The following is a 19,698-nucleotide window of genomic DNA, read 5'->3' on the forward strand; positions in this document are numbered from 1 at the left end:
TTGCTACATAGTAACACAATGTTTTTTGTCTTAACTTGTCTTACACACACATTATTAGATTATGGTCTTATAATTCTAATACATTTCACACAGTTTCAGAGTGGAACACTTTAGCCATTATCTTAAAACATATAAATTATTCTATCAATATGACACAAAATCCTGGGGCTCCTCAACCCACCTAACAAGTTATTGCAGTCTGAAGCAACTGATCTGCACACCGGTGTAAAACTTGTTTGCAGTATGTATGGGTGCATTGAAAAACTGTGATGTGATGCTAAATTCAAAACGCTTTGGGAGGCATGCCAAGAGGGCATGAGCACACCAGCTCCAAGCAATTGATGGAGACTCATGAGTAAAACTGCAAGAGTATGTAGTTGAAAGCACAGTGGTTCAGCATGATGATGGAGACAAGAGGGAGTGTAAACGACAGTTTTTTAGCACTTTGGATGCTGTGCTGGGGAAAATGTCATCACAATTTAGGGAAGAAAATAATCAACTGGCGGAATCTCTGTGTGCCATGAATCTAACCAAAACTGCACCAGTGGAAGCTGAGTTTATTGTGGCTCGCACATTCTTGAAAAGTGAAATTGCAACCATAGCCAGCAAGAACAAATGGACCCCACTCAGTGTTCTTCAAAGATACAGTGGGCCTTTGTCAGCAATGCTGTTGGCACTGAAACATGGATTACCTTTAGGGGCATCTACAGCAATGTGTGAAAATTCCTTCTCCACCCCGAAGAAGGGATTCCGTGAACACAAACTGACCATGATACATCAGCTTTGCGTTATTTTATGGGTATAGGGACAATAACCAATGTAGCCTATTGGTTGTGCTCTGAGGTGAGGCCTAGTGCGTTGCTCCTATTGTCCTGGATGTCCACTTTGGTGGTACTGAAATTGGCAGCACATCCTTTCATTGTGCTGACTGGCAGTAGCTTTCTGTCTATGGTCCTGAATCATGGTTATGGTGTGTGCTGTTTTAATGAGCGCATCATGGGCTACCAGTCTCCATGGGGCTTCTCTTCAACATCGCTTGCTTTCTTGTGTGCAAAATAACAGTTGTTGTGTATATGGCTGCATTTCAGATAAGACCTACACTACATTTTGTGTGTCACAGTAGTATAGGACTATTTAGTTTGCTTTTCTGAAACTCTCCCACAGAAAATATTGCGCGCCTGGAGAAGTGGTGGCATGGCTTACTGTAGGTTACGCTCATTGCGTAGTGTCACAAATTAGACAGAAATGTAGCCCATATAGTGCCGATTTTAGCTTGTATATCTTGGTGGGCAAACAAAAAAAATGATGTTTTATGCATGCCAGGAAAGCCACAACACTAAACAATACATTCATTGCACTGTAACGGTGACAAACGGTGCCCACAAACTGTTAGGACCTGCCTAAAGCTGTACCAACAGCAGAGCTTTCTTTTCAGCAACATGGAGTGAATCCTTACCACCGCTACAACTGGCTTTCAGCGGTGCCTTGTCTGTCAGCGAAACAGTTAATACAGCCTCATTTACTGCCTTTTTAAAAACCACAGCTGATATGGCTGACTTGCTTAAACAAATGTGGTTACTACTGACTCCTTGTGGATTTGTGTATGTGGATAAGAACCACATTCTCCTTCAATTATAACAAATGCCAAAATGAGTTTTGACCCACAAACATCATTAAATTCATGTCCCGAAATTCATGTTTATTCTTATATCATTACCACTTAGCTCTAAGTATAAGCCAGTGCAAACAAATGGGCCGCGACAAGTTAGGCTTATTCGTTCAGCACTTTCAAAATGGACACAGACAGAAATTCAGATAAATGTTAGTTCAGATAAAATCAGCAAGATATTGAGGCCTTAACTTGACTATCCTTTAAGTCACCACACAGAGAGAGAGATGTGGTTAGCCTACCATTTGAAGTATTTTATTAGGCCTATGTGGTCTTAAAAGGAAGGAAAATACAATCATGAGGATCCACTTTTATATACAACCATACCGACGCACAGAAAACAGCCCTTGTAATATTAACTGGCCCAACAACATATAGTATCTCCTCCTCGTCAAGAAAAGCCCATGAGCAAATTATAATACACAAAGAAAGCAAAACAATGAAATCATTCCAACATTGCCTAAATTGATAAGATACTAATGAGATAGACCTATATAAGCAATAGGCCTATAACAATTGAGATGTACAAACTATGGCATAAGGGAACGATGAGTGGATAAGAGGCAATCAGTAATTTCCATTAAGACGTTAATGAGTGAGCAATGATGGACGTAGTTAATATAACTATTTGTTCAGCACTTCTGAAAAGTACAGCGACAGAATTCAGAACATGGGCCGCTCTTACAGTATTCTCCCTGTACACCATGTCAGAACCATAGGATAAATAAAGGGGGCATACAGTGGGGCAAAAAAGTATTTAGTCAGCCACCAATTGTGCAAGTTCTCCCACTTAAAAAGATGAGAGAGGCCTGTAATTTTCATCATAGGTACATTTCACCTATGACAGACAAAATGAGGGGAAAAAATCCAGAAAATCACATTGTAGGATTTTTAATGAATTTATTTGCAAATTATGGTGGAAAATAAATATTTGGTCACCTACAAACAAGCAAGATTTCTGGCTCTCACAGACCTGTAACTTCTTCTTTAAGAGGCTCCTCTGTCCTCCACTCGTTACCTGTATTAATGGCACCTGTTTGAACTTGTTATCAGTATAAAAGACACCTGTCCACAACCTCAAACAGTCACACTCCAAACTCCGCTATGGCCAAGACCAAAGAGCTGTCACAGGACACCAGAAACAAAATTGTAGACCTGCACCAGGCTGGGAAGACTGAATCTGCAATAGGTAAGCAGCTTGGTTTGAAGAAATCAACTGTGGGAGCAATTATTAGGAAATGGAAGACATACAAGACCACTGATAATCTCCCTCGATCTAGGGCTCCACGCAAGATCTCACCCCGTGGGGTCAAAATGATCACAAGAACGGTGAGCAAAAATCCCAGAACCACACGGGGGGACCTAGTGAATGACCTGCAGAGAGCTGGGACCAAAGTAACAAAGCCTACCATCAGTAACACATTACGCCGCCAGGGACTCAAATCCTGCAGTGCCAGACGTGTCCCCCTGCTTATCCAGGCCCGTCAGTACATATCCAGGCCCGTCTGAAGTTTGCTAGAGAGCATTTGGATGATCCAGAAGAAGATTGGGAGAATGTCATATGGTCAGATGAAACCAAAATATAACTTTTTGGTAAAAACTCAACTCGTCGTGTTTGGAGGACAAAGAATGCTGAGTTGCATCCAAAGAACACCATACCTACTGAAGATACCTAAGATACCTGAAGATACCTACACCATACCTATTGAAGATGAAACATGGCTGGGTCTTTCAGTATGGCAATGATCCCAAGCACACCGCCCGGGAAATGAAGGAGTGGCTTCATAAGAAGCATTTCAAGGTCCTGGAGTGGCCTAGCCAGTCTCCAGATCTCAACCCCATAGAAAAGCTTTGGAGGGAGTTGAAAGTCTGTGTTGCCCAGCAACAGCCCCAAAACATCACTGCTCTAGAGGAGATCTGCCTGACTAGTCTCCCAGTCCATGCCACTGAAAAACATCCCCACAGCATGATGCTTCCACCCCCATGCTTCAATATAAGGATGGTGCCAGATTTCATCCAGACATGACGGTTAGCATTCAAATCAAATCAAACTTTATTTGTCACATGCGCTGAATACAAGTGTAGACTTACAAGCCCTTAACCAACAGTGAAGTTCAAGAAAGGCCAAAATAATTCAATCTTGGTTTCATCAGACCAGAGAATCTTATTTCTCATGGTCTGTGAGTCTTTAGGTGCCTTTTGGCAAACTCCAAGAGGGCTATCATGTGTCTTTTACTGAGGAGTGGCTTCCATCTGGCCACTCTGCCATAAAGGCCTGATTGGTGGAGTACTGCAGAGATGGTTGTCCTTCTGGAAGGTTCTCCCATCTCCACAGAGGAACTCTGGATCTATGTCTGCGGCTATGGAATCCTGACCTGTTCACCGGACGTGCTACCTGTCCCAGACCTACTATTTGACCATGCTGATCATTTATGAACATTTGAACATCTTGGCCATGTTCTGTTATAATCTCCACCCGGCAGCCAGAAGAGGACTGGCCACCCCTCATAGCCTGGTTCCTCTCTAGGTTTTGGCCTTTCTAGGGAGTTTTTCCTAGCCACCGTGCTTCTACACCCACCTGCATTGCTTGCTGTTTGGGGTTTTAGGCTGGGTTTCTGTACAGCACTTTGAGATATCAGCTGATGTACGAAGGGCTATATAAATAAATTTGATTTGATTTATTGTCGAACTGGAATTCCTGGGAGTGCATTCTGATGAAGATCATCAAAGGTAAGTGAATATTTATAATGTTATTTCTAACTTCTGTTGACTCCAACATGGCGGATATTTTTTGGGCTGGATGGGGCTCTGAGTGCCGTACTCAGATTATGCTTTTTCCGTAAAGTTTAAAAAAAATCTGACACAACGGTTGCATTAAGGAGAAGTCTATCTTTAATTCTGTGAATAACACTTGTATCTTTTATTATGAGTATTTCTGGGATTTGATGTGGCTCTCTGCAAAATCACTGGATGTTTTGGAATCAAAACATTACTGCAGGTAACGCGCCAATGTAAACTGAGATTGTTGGATATAAATATGCACATTATCGAACAAAACATACATGTATTGTGTAACATGATGTCCTATGAGTGTCATCTGATGAAGATCATCAAAGGTTAGTGATTAACTTTATCCATATTTCTGCTTTTTGTGACTCCTATCTTTGGCTGGAAAAACATTTTATCCCTTGCTTGCTAGCTAGCGAACTACGGCTAATTTACAGTCACGTCAAACAGTGCAGACAGAATAATAACAGTAGATGCATTTGTTTAAGCTGTTTTCTAGTGACATTTATTTGGACACATCCATAACAATGAGCTAATGAAGTATGATTTTGCCTGGCATAGAAAATGTGCTCTCTCGTCAGGACACTGTTGTTCAGAGGAGCTAGCCAACAACACAGCTCACACAACTTCAAACTGAAGCTGGAAAGTCTGCAAACTAGCTGCACTTCTTTTCGTTTGACCTTTTTTCAATTGACATTTCTTTGTATATATCCCTAAAAATGATGCCAGCTGATTCATTATTTCGACTGGCTGAGAAACGCTGCCTGCCTCTCTCTCTCGCCTGGGATGATGAGACAGTGGAATGCTCCGTCAAATGGAACAGAGTAAATAGGCATTTTAACGTCATTGATTTAGCTGGTGGTAATTTGTGGAATAAACCCCCACTGGAATGCGCTTTCAACCAATCAGCATTCAGGATTAGACACACCGGTCGTATAAAAAGCAGTTGAGCATTTGAGGGAGATGTAATTACGTTAATTCAAAAGAAAGGCTTTGAATATTGGGGTGTTTGTATTCTGACTTTTAAAAAAACTGTGAGGAATTAATAAAATAAGCAATATAAACACAAGATCAGTAGCCTAGAGGTTTTAATAAAACATCCCCTCCCCTCCTCGCTCTCCTTTCCCCTCAGCCTTTCACTGGCTGTTGCAAACCGTTGCGCATCCTCCTCCTAATCACGCACCACCTCCCCCTCCTCACTCCTCTCCCTCAAACCCCCAGCAGCAGGTCTCTTGCGTCGCTTGTTGAGCAGTGGGTTATTGGACGTGTCTAGATCTTTGATCTTCACCTGGTCATAGTCCACACGCATGGTGGACAGAGCACTGGTCATCTCCTCCTGGATCCAGACAGTACAGATACAGTGCCTTTAGAAAGTAATCATATCCTTTGAATTATTCCACATTTTGTTGTGTTACAGCCTGAATCTAAAAATGCTCACCCATCTACACACAGTACCCCATAATGACAGTGAAAAGAAAACATGTTTTTAGAAATTTGTGCAAACTTCTTGAAAAAGAAATACAGAAATATCTAATTTACATACAGTAACAGTAAAAAGTTTAGACACACTTCATTTTTACTATTTTCTACATTGTAAAATAATAGTGAAAACATCATAACTATGAAATAACACATATGGAATCATGTAGTAACCAAAAAAGTGTTAAACAAAACAAAATATATTTTATATTTGAGATTCTTCGAAGCTTCCACGCTTTTCCTTAATGACAGCTTAGCACACTCTTGTCATTCTCTCAACCAGCTTCATGAGGTAGTCACCTGGAATGCATTTCAATTAACTGGTGTGCCTTGTTAAAAGTTCATTTGTGAAATTTCTTTCCTTCTTAATGCGTTTGAGCCCATCAGTTGTGCTGTGACAAGGTAGGGTTGGTAAACAGAAGATAGACCTATTTGGTAAAAGACCAAGTCCACATTATGTCAAGAACAGCTCAAATAAGCTAATGACAGTCCATCATTACTTTAAGACCTAAAGGTCAGTCAATCTGGAAAATTACCAGCCTCAGAAAATGCAGCTGAAATAAATGCTTCCGAATTCAAGTAACAGACAAATCTCAACATCTCAACAACTGTTCAGAGGAGACTGAGTGAATCAGGCCTTCATGGTCGAATTGCTGAAAAGAAACCACTACTAAAGGACACCAATAATAAGAAGCGACTTGCTTGGGCCAAGAAACATGAGCAACGGACAGTAGACCGGTAGAAATCTGTCCTTTGGTATGATGAATCCAAATTAGAGATTTTTGGTTCCAATTGCCGTGAACTTTTGTGTCCAAACGTTTGACTGGTACTGTAAGTATTCACACCCCTGAGTCAAAACTTTGTAGAAGCAACTTTGCCAGGGATTACAGCTTTAAAGGGACATTTCTAAATGAAAAGGGTAGAGGAAAATAAGTAGGCAATTAGTAGGCAATTTCCCTTTAAGTCGTCTTGGGTATGTCTATCAGTTTAACACATCTGGATTTGGGGATTTTCTCCCATTCTTCCTTGCAGATTTTCTCACGCTCTGTTAAGTTAGATAGAAAGAGGCAAACAGCAATATTCAAGTCTTTCTACAGATTTTCAATGGGATTCAAGTCTGGGCTTTGGCTGGGCCATTTAAGGACTTTCACATTCTTGTTCTGAAGCCAATGTTGCTTTGGCTGTATGTTTGGGGTCATTGTCCTGTTGGAACATAAATATTCGACCCAGTCTAAGATAATTTGAATTATGAAGCAGGTTCTCATCAAGGATTTGCCTGTACATGGCTCCATTCATTGTTCCCTCTATCATTACCTTACTCTCAGTCCCTGCCACTGAAAAGCATCCTCACAGCATGATGCTTCCACCACCATGCCCTAGGCCTGATGGCATGTTCCTTTTTCTCAGGAGTTGCTTCCATCTGGCTACTCTCCCACAAATCACAGATTGGTTAAGTGCTCCAGAGACTGATGTCCTTCTGGCAGGTTCTCCCATCTCAGTCAAGGGCTTCTGTAGTTCTGTCAGAGTGGTCATTGGGTTCTTGATCAACTCCTTTACCAAGGTCCTTCTTGCCTGGTTACTCAGTTTGGTCATACAGCTAGCTCTAGGCAGAGTCTGGGAAGTTCCATACTTTTTCAATTTGCCAATGGTGGAGACCAGAAACATTCAACACTCTAGAAATGTTTTATAGCCTTCCCCATCATCACAATCACTGAGATCTACTACAGTTCCACAGACTTCAAGATATCGTTTCTACTCTGACATACAGCGTCAACTGCAGGACATTATATAGATAGGTGGGTTTCTTTATAAACCATGTCCAAACAATTGAATTAGCCACAGGTGGACTCCAATCAAGTTGTAGAGACATCTCAAGGGTGATCAAAGGAAATTGGATGCACCAGAGCTCAATTTGGAGTGTCATAGAAAAGATGTGTGAATACTTACAGTGGGGCAAAAAAGCATTTAGTCAGCCACCAATTGTGCAAGTTCTCCCACTTAAAAAGATGAGAGAGGCCTGTCATTTTCATCATATGTACACTTCAACTATGACAGACAAAATGAGGAAAAAAATCCAGAAAATCACATTGTAGGATTTTTAAGGAATTTATTTGCAAATTATGGTGGAAAATAAGTATTTCGTCAATAACAAAAGTTTATCTCAATACTTTGTTATATACACTTTGTTACCAATGACAGAGGTCAAATGTTTTCTGTAAGTCTTCACAAGGTTTTCACACACTGTTGCTGGTATTTTGGCCCATTCCTCCATGTAGATCTCCTCTAGAGCAGTGATGTTTTTGGGCTGTTGCTGGCCAACGTGGACTTTCAACTCCCTCCAAAGATTTTCTATGGGGTTGAGATCTGGAGACTGGCTAGGCCACTCTAGGACCTTGAAATGCTTCTCACGAAGCCACTCCTTCGTTGCCCGGGCGGTGTGCTTGGGATCATTGTCATACTGAAAGACCCAGCCATGTTTCATCTTCAATGCCCTTGCTGATGGAAGGAGGTTTTCACTCAAAATCTCACGCTATATGGCCCCATTCATTCTTTCCTTTACACGGATCAGTCATCCTGCTCCCTTTGCAGAAAAACAGCCCCAAAGCATGATGTTTCCACCCCCATGCTTCACAGTAGGTATGGTGTTCTTTGGATGCAACTCAGCATTCTTTGTCCTCCAAACACGACGAGTTGAGTTTTTACCAAAAAGTTATATTTTGGTTTCATCTGACCATATGACATTCTCCCAATCTTCTTCTGGATCATCCAAATGCTCTCTAGCAAACTTCAGACGGGCCTGGACATGTACTGGCTTAACCTGTTGCTTCGAGCAATCCCGTATCCGGGAGCGTAATTATAGCCTCAAGCTCATTACCATAACGCAACGTTAACTATTCATGAAAATCGCAAATGAAATGAAATAAATATATTGGCTCACAAGCTTAGCCTTTTGTTAACAACACTGTCATCTCAGATTTTCAAAATATGCTTTTCAACCATAGCTACACAAGCATTTGTGTAAGAGTATTGATAGCTAGCATAGAATTAAGCCTAGCATTCAGCAGGCAACATTTTCACAAACAAGAAAAGCATTCAAATATAATCATTTACCTTTGAAGAACTTTGGATGTTTTCAATGAGGAGACTCTCAGTTAGATAGCAAATGTTCAGTTTTTCCAAAAATATTATTTGTGTAGGAGAAATCGCTCCGTTTTGTTCATCACGTTTGGCTAAGAAAAAAAAACGAAAATTCAGTCATTACAACGCCAAACTTTTTTCCAAATTAACTAATATCGACAGAAACATGGCAAACGTTGTTTAGAAAAAAATCCTCAATGTGTTTTTCACATATCTATTCGATGATAAGTAATTCGTGGCAGTTTGGTTTCTCCTCTGAAGCAAATTGTAAAATACACGCAGCTGGAGATTACGCAATAATTGCAACGGAAGACACCAACCGGAGCACCTGGTGAATGTAGTCTCTTATGGTCAATCTTCCAATGATATGCCTACAAATACGTCACAATGCTGCAGACACCTTGGGGAAACGACAGAAAGTGTAGGCTCATTCCTTGCGCATTCACAGCCATATAAGGAGACATTGGAACAAAGCGCATTCAAAATCTGGGGCATTTCCTGTTTGAAATTTCATCTTGGTTTCGCCTTTAGCATCAGTTCTGTAGCACTCACAGATAATATCTTTGCAGATTTGGAAATGTCAGAGTGTTTTCTTTCCAAAGCTGTCAATTATATGCATAGTCGAGAATCTTTTCGTGACAAAATATCTTGTTTAAAACGGGAACGTTTTTTTATCCATAAATTAAAAGAGCGCCCCCTATATCCAAGAAGTTAAGCAGGGGGACATGTCTGGCACTGCAGGATTTGAGTCCCTGGCGGCGTAGTGTATTACTGATGGTAGGCGTTGTTACTTTGGTCCCAGCTCTCTGCAGGTCATTCACTAGGTCCCCCCGTGTGGTTCTGGGATTTTTGCTCACCGTTCTTGTGATCATTTTGATCTCGATCTTGCGTGGAGCCCCAGATCGAGGGAGATTATCAGTGGTCTTGTTGTCACGTTCTGACCATCGTTCGTATGTGTTTTCCTTGTTTTAGTGTTGGTCAGGACGTGAGCTGGGTGGGCATTCTATGTTGTGTGTTTGGTTTGTCTATTTCTATGTTTGGCCTGATATGGTTCTCAATCAGAGGCAGGTGTTAGTCATTGTCTCTGATTGGGAACCATATTTAGGTAGCCTGTTTTGTGTTGGGTTTTGTGGGTGATTGTTCCTGTCTCTGTGTTTGCACCAGATAGGACTGTTTAGGTTTTCACTTTTCTTGTTTTGTTTAGTCTGTTCATGTGTAGTCGTCTTTATTAAAAACATGAATAACTACCACGCTGCATTTTGGTCCGCCTCTTTCACCTAAGGAAAACCCTTACACTTGTATGTCTTCCATTTCCTAATAATTGCTCCCACAGTTGATTTCTTCAAACCAAGCTGCTTACCAATTGCAGATTCAGTCTTCCCAGCCTGGTGCAGGTCTACAATTTTGTTTCTGGTGTCCTTTGACAGCTCTTTGGTCTTTGCCATAGTGGAGTTTGGAGTGTGACTGTTTGAGGTTGTGGACAGGTGTCTTTTATACTGATAACAAGTTCAAACAGGTGCCATTAATACAGGTAACGAGTGGAGGACAGAGGAGCCTCTTAAAGAAGAAGTTACAGGTCTGTGAGAGCCAGAAATCTTGCTTGTTTGTAGGTGACCAAATACTTATTTTCCAACATAATTTGCAAATAAATTCTTAAAAATCCTACAATGTGATTTTCTGGATCTTTTTTTCTTATTTTGTCTGTCATAGTTGAAGTGTACCTATGATGAAAATTACAGGCCTCTCATCTTTTTAAGTGGGAGAACTTGCACAATTGGTGGCTGACTAAATACTTTTTGCCCCACTGTATGTGAATTAGATATTTCTGTAATTCATTTTCAATATATTTGGCACATTTTCCTAAAAACATGTTTTCACTTTGTCATTATGTGGTATTGTGTGTAGATGGTTGAGAAAAAATATATATTTAATCCAGTTTGAATTCAGGCAGCAACACAACAACATTAATTACATTTGGAATAAGTCAAGGGTATGATAATGTTCTACAAGCACTGTAGATAGTTGCAATATGGGTCTTACAAATCTACTGTTTAACACCATCCAGTGGCTTCTTAATGTTAGTGTTAGATTAAACTGGGCCATTGATATGCAGTGTTTTTTCATACCACAGAGTGTCAGTGTTTGACAGCTCTCTAGACTCACCTTGACATCGTCCCACAGTTCTCTGTCCTCTGTCAGAACCCTGGATGTGTGCAGAGGAGTAGGAGGAACCACCATCGACTGCTTTAATGTCAAAACGTACACACACACACACACACACACACACACACACACACACACACACACACACACACACACACACACACACACACACACAGTGTGAATGAGCCTCATATTATCAACCGCACGTAGACAGTGTTCTCAGACATGCAGTAAGCAGCACCCTCACATTGATCCAGGGGTGGTTCATGAACTGCCCGATGGTCATCCTCTCGTTTGGGTCTGTCTTCAGCAGCTGGTCGATCAGCTGTTTGGCTACAGAGGATATGGTCATAGGTCAACAAGCATAACAAATAAAACATGAACATCAGGTAAACTAGACAAGATGTCTGTCAAAGGACCTACAAATCACAACTGTAGACAAATCCTTCCAAAATATTTTGTAATTAGCAGAACATAAGTTTGTATTGCAGTGAAGCCTCCACCTCTAGTATAGACCATCCCAACCCACAGTATTCAATTGCCTCTAGTCTGACCTTCCTCCGACACTTCGGCCCACTCAGGGTTAGGGAAGTTGTACTGGCCCATCCTGATCCTCTGCTTCATCCCTGGAGAGATGGCCTGGCCTGTGTTAGAGTAGAACGGAGGGAATCCACACAGCCTGGGGATACAGCACACACTTTACTCATTCAACAGTCATTCAACAGTCACTCAACAGCCATTTAACAGCAATTTAACAGTCCTTTAACAGTCATTTAACGGTCCTTTAATAATAGTCCTTTAACAGTCCTTTAACAGTTCTTTAACACTCATTCAACAGCAATTCAACCGTAATTTAACTGTCCTTTAATAGTCATTTAACAGTCCTTTAACAGTAATTTAACAGTCCTTTAACAGTCATTTAACAGTCATTTAACAGTCCTTTAACAGTCCTTTAACAGTCATTTAACAGTCATTTAACAGTCCTTTAACAGTAATTTAACAGTCCTTTAACAGTCATTTAACGGTCATTAAACGGTCCTTTAATAATGGTCCTTTAACAGTCATTTAACAGTTCTTTAACAGTCATTAAACAGTCCTTTAATAATGGTCCTTTAATAGTCATTTAACAGTCCTTTAACAGTAATTTAACAGTCCTTTAACAGTCCTTCAACAGCAATTCAACTGTCATTTAACAGTCCTTTAATAGTCATTTAACAGTCCTTTAACAGTCATTAAACAGTCCTTTAATAATGGTCCTTTCATAGTCATTTAACAGTCCTTTAATAGTCATTTAACAGTCCTTTAACAGTCATTAAACAGTCCTTTAATAATGGTCCTTTCATAGTCATTTAACAGTCCTTTAACAGTAATTTAACAGTCCTTTAACAGTCATTAAACAGTCCTTTAATAATGGTCCTTTAACAGTCCTTTAACAGTTCTTTAAGACTCATTCAACAGCAATTCAACAGTAATTTAACTGTCCTTTAACTGTCCTTTAACAGTCCTTTAACAGTCCTTTAACAGTCCTTTAACAGTAATTTAACAGTCCTTTAACAGTCATTAAACAGTCCTTTCACAGTCATTCATACTAAATACAAGGAGCGAGAGAAGGAGAGGTAGAAAGCAAGTAGTGGACCATGAGGAACCGAGTGTTGAAAGGGAGGGAGAGAAGTACCAGGCAGTGCAGAGAAGGGAGAGTAGGAATGAGGCCCAGGAGGGAACAGTAGGGAGAGTGAGAGTGAATAAGAAGCCTGTGACTTGATTCTCACACACCTACTGTCACACTTATAGCACAAAGACACACTAGGTACTCACAGGATGTACATGATCACGCCCAGAGACCACATGTCACATGACTTGTCATACTTCTCTGGACCAAGCACCTCGGGGGCTGATGGACAGACAGACAGACACAAATAGAGACCAAGAGACAACTAGTCAGGCAGACAGACAGACAGCCAGAGACAGGGACAATATGTGGGGAAAAGTCAACCATAAAACGTTATAGCCTACACCATTCACATCTGGATAGTATACTACACTACTACTGGTGTAACATACCCAACCACTCACCAACATAGTAAGGGGTGTAACAGGGTGTCTGGAGGGAGTTGTGGAGGGTGGTCTCCTTGGCAAAGCCAAAGTCAGTCAGTTTCAGAACACCATTGCTCTCCTTGGTGGTGTAGAGCAGATTTTCAGGCTGTTGTGTGCGTGTGGAGGGAGGTGTAAAAAAGACGAAAGCAATAAGTACATCATCACTAAAACCACCAGTGGTAAAGACACCTGTCAGTGAGTGTCAGATGAAAGAGATACATGGGTGTACATGTCTGTGAGTGATGTGTGTCTAGAAGTATAGTCCCACCTTGACATCTCTGTGAGCTATGTCCATGTGGTGGAGGTACTCGATGGCCGTACCTATGTCCCTCATGATCTCTGAAGCCTCTGATTAAAAGCCATGACATAAATCTGATTAACATAGAGCATATGGGTCACCGTAAATCACAGAGCACTGTAAATGACACAACACAGTTCCCCGTCATAACTCACCTTTCTCTGTGAAAGCCTGGTCCCCTTTGGCCTGAATGCGACTGAACAGCTCCCCTCCCTCCATACTGAGACAGGAAGTAAAACAAGAGACACTGATCAGAGCTTCTTAAAATTAACAAGACAACAAAGCTATTCCCCTTAACAAGGCAAGCAGTGTCCCTTAGCAATTACTAGGCAATTACTGAGCCCAATCTACAGAGCCCAAAGACAATGACCAAGGATAGCGGGAGCATCATTTGATGTTTGTGTAGCTTTTCATTAGGCCCAGGAGTTATTTTCTGACCACGTGACCTGACCAGGAAAAACTCCTGGCCCTAGTAATGTTTTTAAAGTCTAGACTGGCATGCTAGATAAGCTAAGAGAGAATACATACATCATAGACAGATGCATTCTGGTTTATGTGGTCTGTGTGTTCCTTACCACTCCATGACGATAACCAGGCATTTTTTCCCCTGGTGCATGTTGTCATACAGGCTGAGGATGCGAACAATGTACGGACCCCCCGACACTTTCCAATGAAGCTCCATCTCCCGCCGCGCCTTAGGACTATCATGCAGAATCTGCAACCACAGAGGAGGTGGGGATAGAAACACAGAGAAAGAAGGGAGATAATACTGTGCAGGTTTCAGAAACATACAGTATTTACTATGACAAGGTATGATGATGGGTGCAGCTTGTATCTGTATTGGAACTTGAATGTGTATCCATGCAACATGTATGTGCTGTGAGTGTGTTTTTGTGTGCATGCGTACATGTTGTCTATAGCCACTTGGAGGAATTGATCAAGAGCATAATAATAGCTTCAATTAGGTTAAAAGCCCTGTGACCAATCTTAGTCCCACCGCTCTCTCTCACTTCTCTTTCTCTCACTCTCTCTCTCTCTCTCTCTCTCTCTCTCTCTCTCTCTTCTCTCTCTCTCTCTCTCTCTCTCTCTCTCTTTCTCTCTCTCTCTCTCTCTCTCTCTCTCTCTCTCTCTCTCTCTCTCTCTCTCTCTCTCTCTCTCTCTCTCTCTCTCTCTTCTCTTTCTCTCACTCTTTCACTCTTGCTCTTTCTCACTCTAACACACACACACGTACACAGTCTCTCCATACTCTCATATCAGTCATTCCATCATCCGAAATACAAACCTGGACCATTCATTCATATTACAGTTTTTGTTCAGTCAATTTGGCACATTTTTCAGATGTAAGTGGTATATTTTCTAAACTCTAAGTACAAAACTCTTAACTGAAAACTGTATTTCATGTTCAGAACCTTTGATTTTGCATTCATTGGGGTTTCACACATCTTTCATCCCTGAGTCATTCATGCAAGTTTTCCATAAAATACATTTAGTTTAGTCACCAATACATCAGATATTGATAGACTCCCCATTTAGTCATTTTAACTACCATTTAATCCAATAGTAAAAAATGTTATGTATACATTTCAAAACGGTTCTTTTTGAAGTGCTGAATAGAAAGAATTTCATACAGCATTTGATAATTCTGTAACTTGACAAGCACAATTATTTTTATAATGTGTATCCAATTACAGTTTGTGGGCATTTTGAGAAGTATGTCATTCTTACAGTTTCATTATCCCTATAGAGTACAAATGTAGGACAAATCGTAAAAAACAGTTGGCTATTAAAAAAAGGAGCACGGCGTTGTATGCCATTCCTGCCCCATACAACATTGAAAAAGATCACCTTTTCTACGTGACTTGTAAACTGATACAGTATCGCCTCTCCTGTCTCTCTGCTTGAAATCTATCGGCTTACAGTGAATAACAGAAATTCAGATAATGAGTGGAATATATTGTTTTATATTATTATTAAATTTTTTATTTAACCTTTATTTAACTACATTGTACACTACACTACAGTATAATTCCAAATGGTGGCACATACCGAGCCGGATTAAGAAATCATAGGTCCCATAGGTATTTGTTGTACTCGGTCAACTGAAAATGTGCTTGGAATTTCAAAACATGAGCCATTTGATGATCTGTTTAGATTTTTGTTTAGATTCTGTTTAGATTTTTGTGCTTAGAGTTTTTAATATGTACCACATACGTAAAATTGCACCAAAGTGATTGAATTTTTTAAAAATTTGCTTTGCAGGAGGATTCCCTGCAGAACATTTAGAATGAATGCTGCATTTTACAAGTGCATTCAAAATGTACCAGTAATAACAAACTTGCAAAGGGATTAGATGTGAGGTTGGGAGGGATCCCATATCCCCAGACACCACAGTCAGAGAAACTAGCCTCTCCACTGTTTATGACAGGAACTAGTGCATTGTGGGACAGGAAGGAGAGTGCAGGTTGAGATTAAACTGTTTATAGAGGAGAAACCTAATACTCAGCCTAAACATTGTTCATAACACAAACACTGACAGAACAGAACACAAGCATGTATTCACATGTGCCATAACTGATCCTCCTTATCACATTTCATCCACCTATCTTTGGTGTACCTGGAAAAAAAGAATGTGGAACTATTTTGGAGATTGAGAATGTTCCAATGAAAGCGGGCTCATGGGGTTTCAGTTCTTGTTTTTTAAGAATATTCCTGGTCGCTCTCTCTCTCTCTCACACACACACACACATGCTAACTAACTGACTTTGCAGGTTTTACACAACTAGTTGACGTAGAAATGTTTCCAAATTGCTCACTATTTCAGTGGTTGACCTTCAAAGGACGGAAGTAAACACTCAACATTTAATCAGACCACAGAGCCCCGTGTCCAGAAGGATAGATAGAGCGTAGAGTGCATGACAAGGCAGAACTTAACGACAGGGATGGACAGTTTTGGTCGCATTATATGCAGGCTTTTGCTCCAGCCCAGTACAAACACACCAGGTTAAACTAATAATAAAGTAAACTGAAGGCCTTCATGAGTTGAATCAGGTATATCAGAACATGGCTGAAACAAAAGTCTGCACACTGTGGTCCCTGTTGCCCATCCCTAATTTAGGACCTCACCAGAGTAAATCCTCCTAGATGGAACATAGAATCAGTCCAGACAGAGCATGGCATTGTCCATACAAAATTACATTGACCACAGGCACTAACACAAAACCCTCTGCATAAGGCAGACCCGGTCCCAGACAGTACATCCCTGTCTCTCCCCAGATCTGTATGTGCAGGAGTAATCTAGTTAGTTTAAAGGGCAGCACTGTTGCCGCCTGTGGCTCCTCTCCAAACCGGCTCACAGAGAGACAGTTAAATCTGCCCTGATCTATTGGTGTTATCAGTGCTTACGTGGACCTCTTTAAAAGAGAAACAGGCAACTTTGTCTTGTTTGTTGGTACAGTAAATATATCAGAGGAAGTAGAGGAGACTCAGGTAACTGTAACTTCCCTGCACGAATGTCAACTTCTGCACATCAGACACTCTATACTGCAAGCATGTGCACTGATGCCCACGTATTTACTGTAAATTATTGGGGATGTGACTGGCAATCATATGTTTTTAGCATTATATCCAAGGTGGGCGTCCTTCATACAACTCCAACGCAAATCAGACAAAGGACTTGATTCCATTGGTACTAGCCAACCAATAAGAAAGATGCAAGAGACTGAGGAGGAGACTGTCTGAGATGAAAGAATAGTGAATAATTGATTACTATTCTCCCCCTTATCATCACCACTGTGTTCTGTCATTTACATCAGTGGGTAAGAAAAGAAAGCAAGCAAGACCTAAAATACATGGTTCCACTTGCGTCTGATGACTGATGGTCTCTCTCTCTCTCTCTCTCTCTCTCTCTCTCTCACACACACACACCTTGAGCGCACATTTATCCCCTGTCTTCTTGCAGTAGCATTCCAGCACTTTCCCGTTGATACCCAGTCCTAGTACTTGAGTTGTTATTTTGTAGTCCTCTGTAACTGCGTTGCGTTTGAACTCCAGTTGGGAATGAGCGGGCAGTTGGAAGAGTGTGGGACCGCTTAGGGTGTCATTGCCTGGGATGTGTGGTCCGCTGCCTTCAGTCATCCCCTGGAGCTGAGGGTCGGATTGGTTCACCGACTGCTTCTCCTTCCCATTACCATTATGTTGCATGATGTGTCTCTTGCCGTGCTCTCCAGGGGAACAGAGAGAGAGTGCAAGAAGAGGCAGTGGTGTCCTGGGGATATATCACTTTTCCCCTCCCTGTCCAATGTCAGGCTGCAGGGTCACTGAACCCCTCCCTCTGTCTGAGACTCAGTTATATATTTTTCAGAGGCCTTGGTCGATTTTACTTTAGATTATGGCGCAAAAAGAGGCTAACTAATCCCCAATTGTTTTATTTCTTTCGAGGAATAGCTACTCTATAATAATATTGGCACATCGACAGAATAATACTTTTCAGATTCTATATCTAGAATAGTTCAATTAAGCATTTTGAACGTCACTATGAAGGACATTCTAATTTGTGGTATAGTTTACAATTGATTATGTAAAATATGATGTTGTATCTCAATAAATGGAACACAGGTCATTTTACCCCAGCAAATAAATTTGTACCGCATGTCCAGTTTGGTTGATCAAAATGCCAAGAACATTTCCTGCAAAACAATAAGGCCAAATAAAACCAGGATAACAGTCCTTATTCTCTCCGTTATTCTCCTCTTCTGTACCCTCGTCTGGGTCTACACCAAAGTCCCCTACGTCAGCGCAGCACGGCTCAAATTCATTCACGCTGCGTTTATTTTAAAGGAGCCGCTACGCGTAAAGAAGGCACTGCCAGTTTATAGCAGAGAGGAAGAGGCGAAGCGAGAGTTTTCACTCTCGCCAAAATCTGTCCAAAATAAACCCAATGCGTTTCAATGAGCTTATTTTCGATGTAAACTTGTCGCCTGTCTTCCCGCCTTTGGGACAACTACTCCCATTGTTAGGGCGGATACATTAGTATCTCGTCATTATATACAGATCTCTGTTCATAGGAACTCGTCAGGCATTACGAACCAATCACTAACATCCAATTCTTATCCTTACACTTGAAACAAAAAGTTGAAAAGGACAAAAATGCTAGTCAGTCAGTGGTAGTCTTTATTACCTTCACATACAAAATAATAGCCCAGTAACCATATTCCGTATTCCAACATAAAAAAAGTATTTGAACTACCCTATGCAAGTACAATATTATATCTGATGCTTTAAAGTGCTATTACTGGTGCTTTAAAGTGTGATTACTGTTGCTTTAAAGTGTGATTGCTGTTGCTTTGAAGTGCTTTTCTGGTGCTTTAATGTGCTATTACTGTTGCTTTAAAGTGTGATTACTGTTGCTTTAAAGTGCTATTACTGTTGCTTTAAAGTGTGATTACTGTTGCTTTAAAGTGTGATTACTGGCGCTTTAAAGTGTGATTAGTGTTGCTTTGAAGTGCTTTTCTGGTGCTTTAAAGTGCTATTAATGTTGCTTTAAAGTGTGATTACTGGTTCTTTAAAGTGCTTTTACTGTTGCTTTAAAGTGTGATTACTGTTGCTTTAAAGTGTGATTACTGTTGCTTTGAAGTGCTTTTCTGGTGCTTTAAAGTGTGATAACTGTTGCTTTAAAGTGTGATTACTGTTGCTTTAAAGTGTGATTACTGTTGCTTTAAAGTGTGATTACTGGTTCTTTAAAGTGTGATTACTGTTGCTTTAAAGTGTGATTACTGTTGCTTTAAAGTGTGATTACTGTTGCTTTAAAGTGTGATTACTGTTGCTTTAAAGTGTGATTACTGTTGCTTTAAAGTGTGATTACTGGTTCTTTAAAGTGTGATTACTGTTGCTTTAAAGTGTGATTACTGTTGCTTTAAAGTGTGATTACTGTTGCTTTAAAGTGTGATTACTGGTGTTTTAAAGTTTTACATATAACACGAATTGTGATTTGTATACACACAAAATGAGTGATGGAAATCCACATATTTATACATACCAATCGAAATGTTACACACCATAAGGTACACACCTG

At 40.6% G+C, this 19,698-nt stretch overlaps 1 protein-coding gene across 2 annotated transcripts; it reads right to left on the minus strand.

Annotated features, from left to right (window-relative positions):
- Positions 1-5,453: 5,453 nt before the first annotated feature.
- LOC112254631 (MAP kinase-activated protein kinase 2) lies at positions 5,454-18,402 on the minus strand. Of its 2 annotated transcripts, none has more exons than XM_042324486.1 (10): positions 17,553-18,402; positions 14,204-14,343; positions 13,784-13,848; positions 13,599-13,678; positions 13,310-13,436; positions 13,052-13,127; positions 11,791-11,915; positions 11,484-11,569; positions 11,237-11,317; positions 5,454-5,792 (listed from the first exon to the last, which is right to left on the minus strand). In XM_042324486.1, exons 1-10 carry the CDS (start codon positions 17,826-17,828, stop codon positions 5,628-5,630), a joined length of 1,221 nt encoding a protein of 406 aa, XP_042180420.1. In that variant the 5' UTR covers positions 17,829-18,402; the 3' UTR covers positions 5,454-5,627. The 2 variants fall into 2 exon arrangements, with proteins under 2 accessions (XP_042180420.1, XP_042180421.1); XM_042324487.1 differs by having other exon boundaries at positions 5,620-5,820.
- Between the last annotated feature and the right edge of the window lie 1,296 nt (positions 18,403-19,698).

This window comes from Oncorhynchus tshawytscha, linkage group LG07 (genome assembly GCF_018296145.1).
Source record: "Oncorhynchus tshawytscha isolate Ot180627B linkage group LG07, Otsh_v2.0, whole genome shotgun sequence".
NCBI classification, from domain to species: domain Eukaryota; kingdom Metazoa; phylum Chordata; class Actinopteri; order Salmoniformes; family Salmonidae; genus Oncorhynchus; species Oncorhynchus tshawytscha.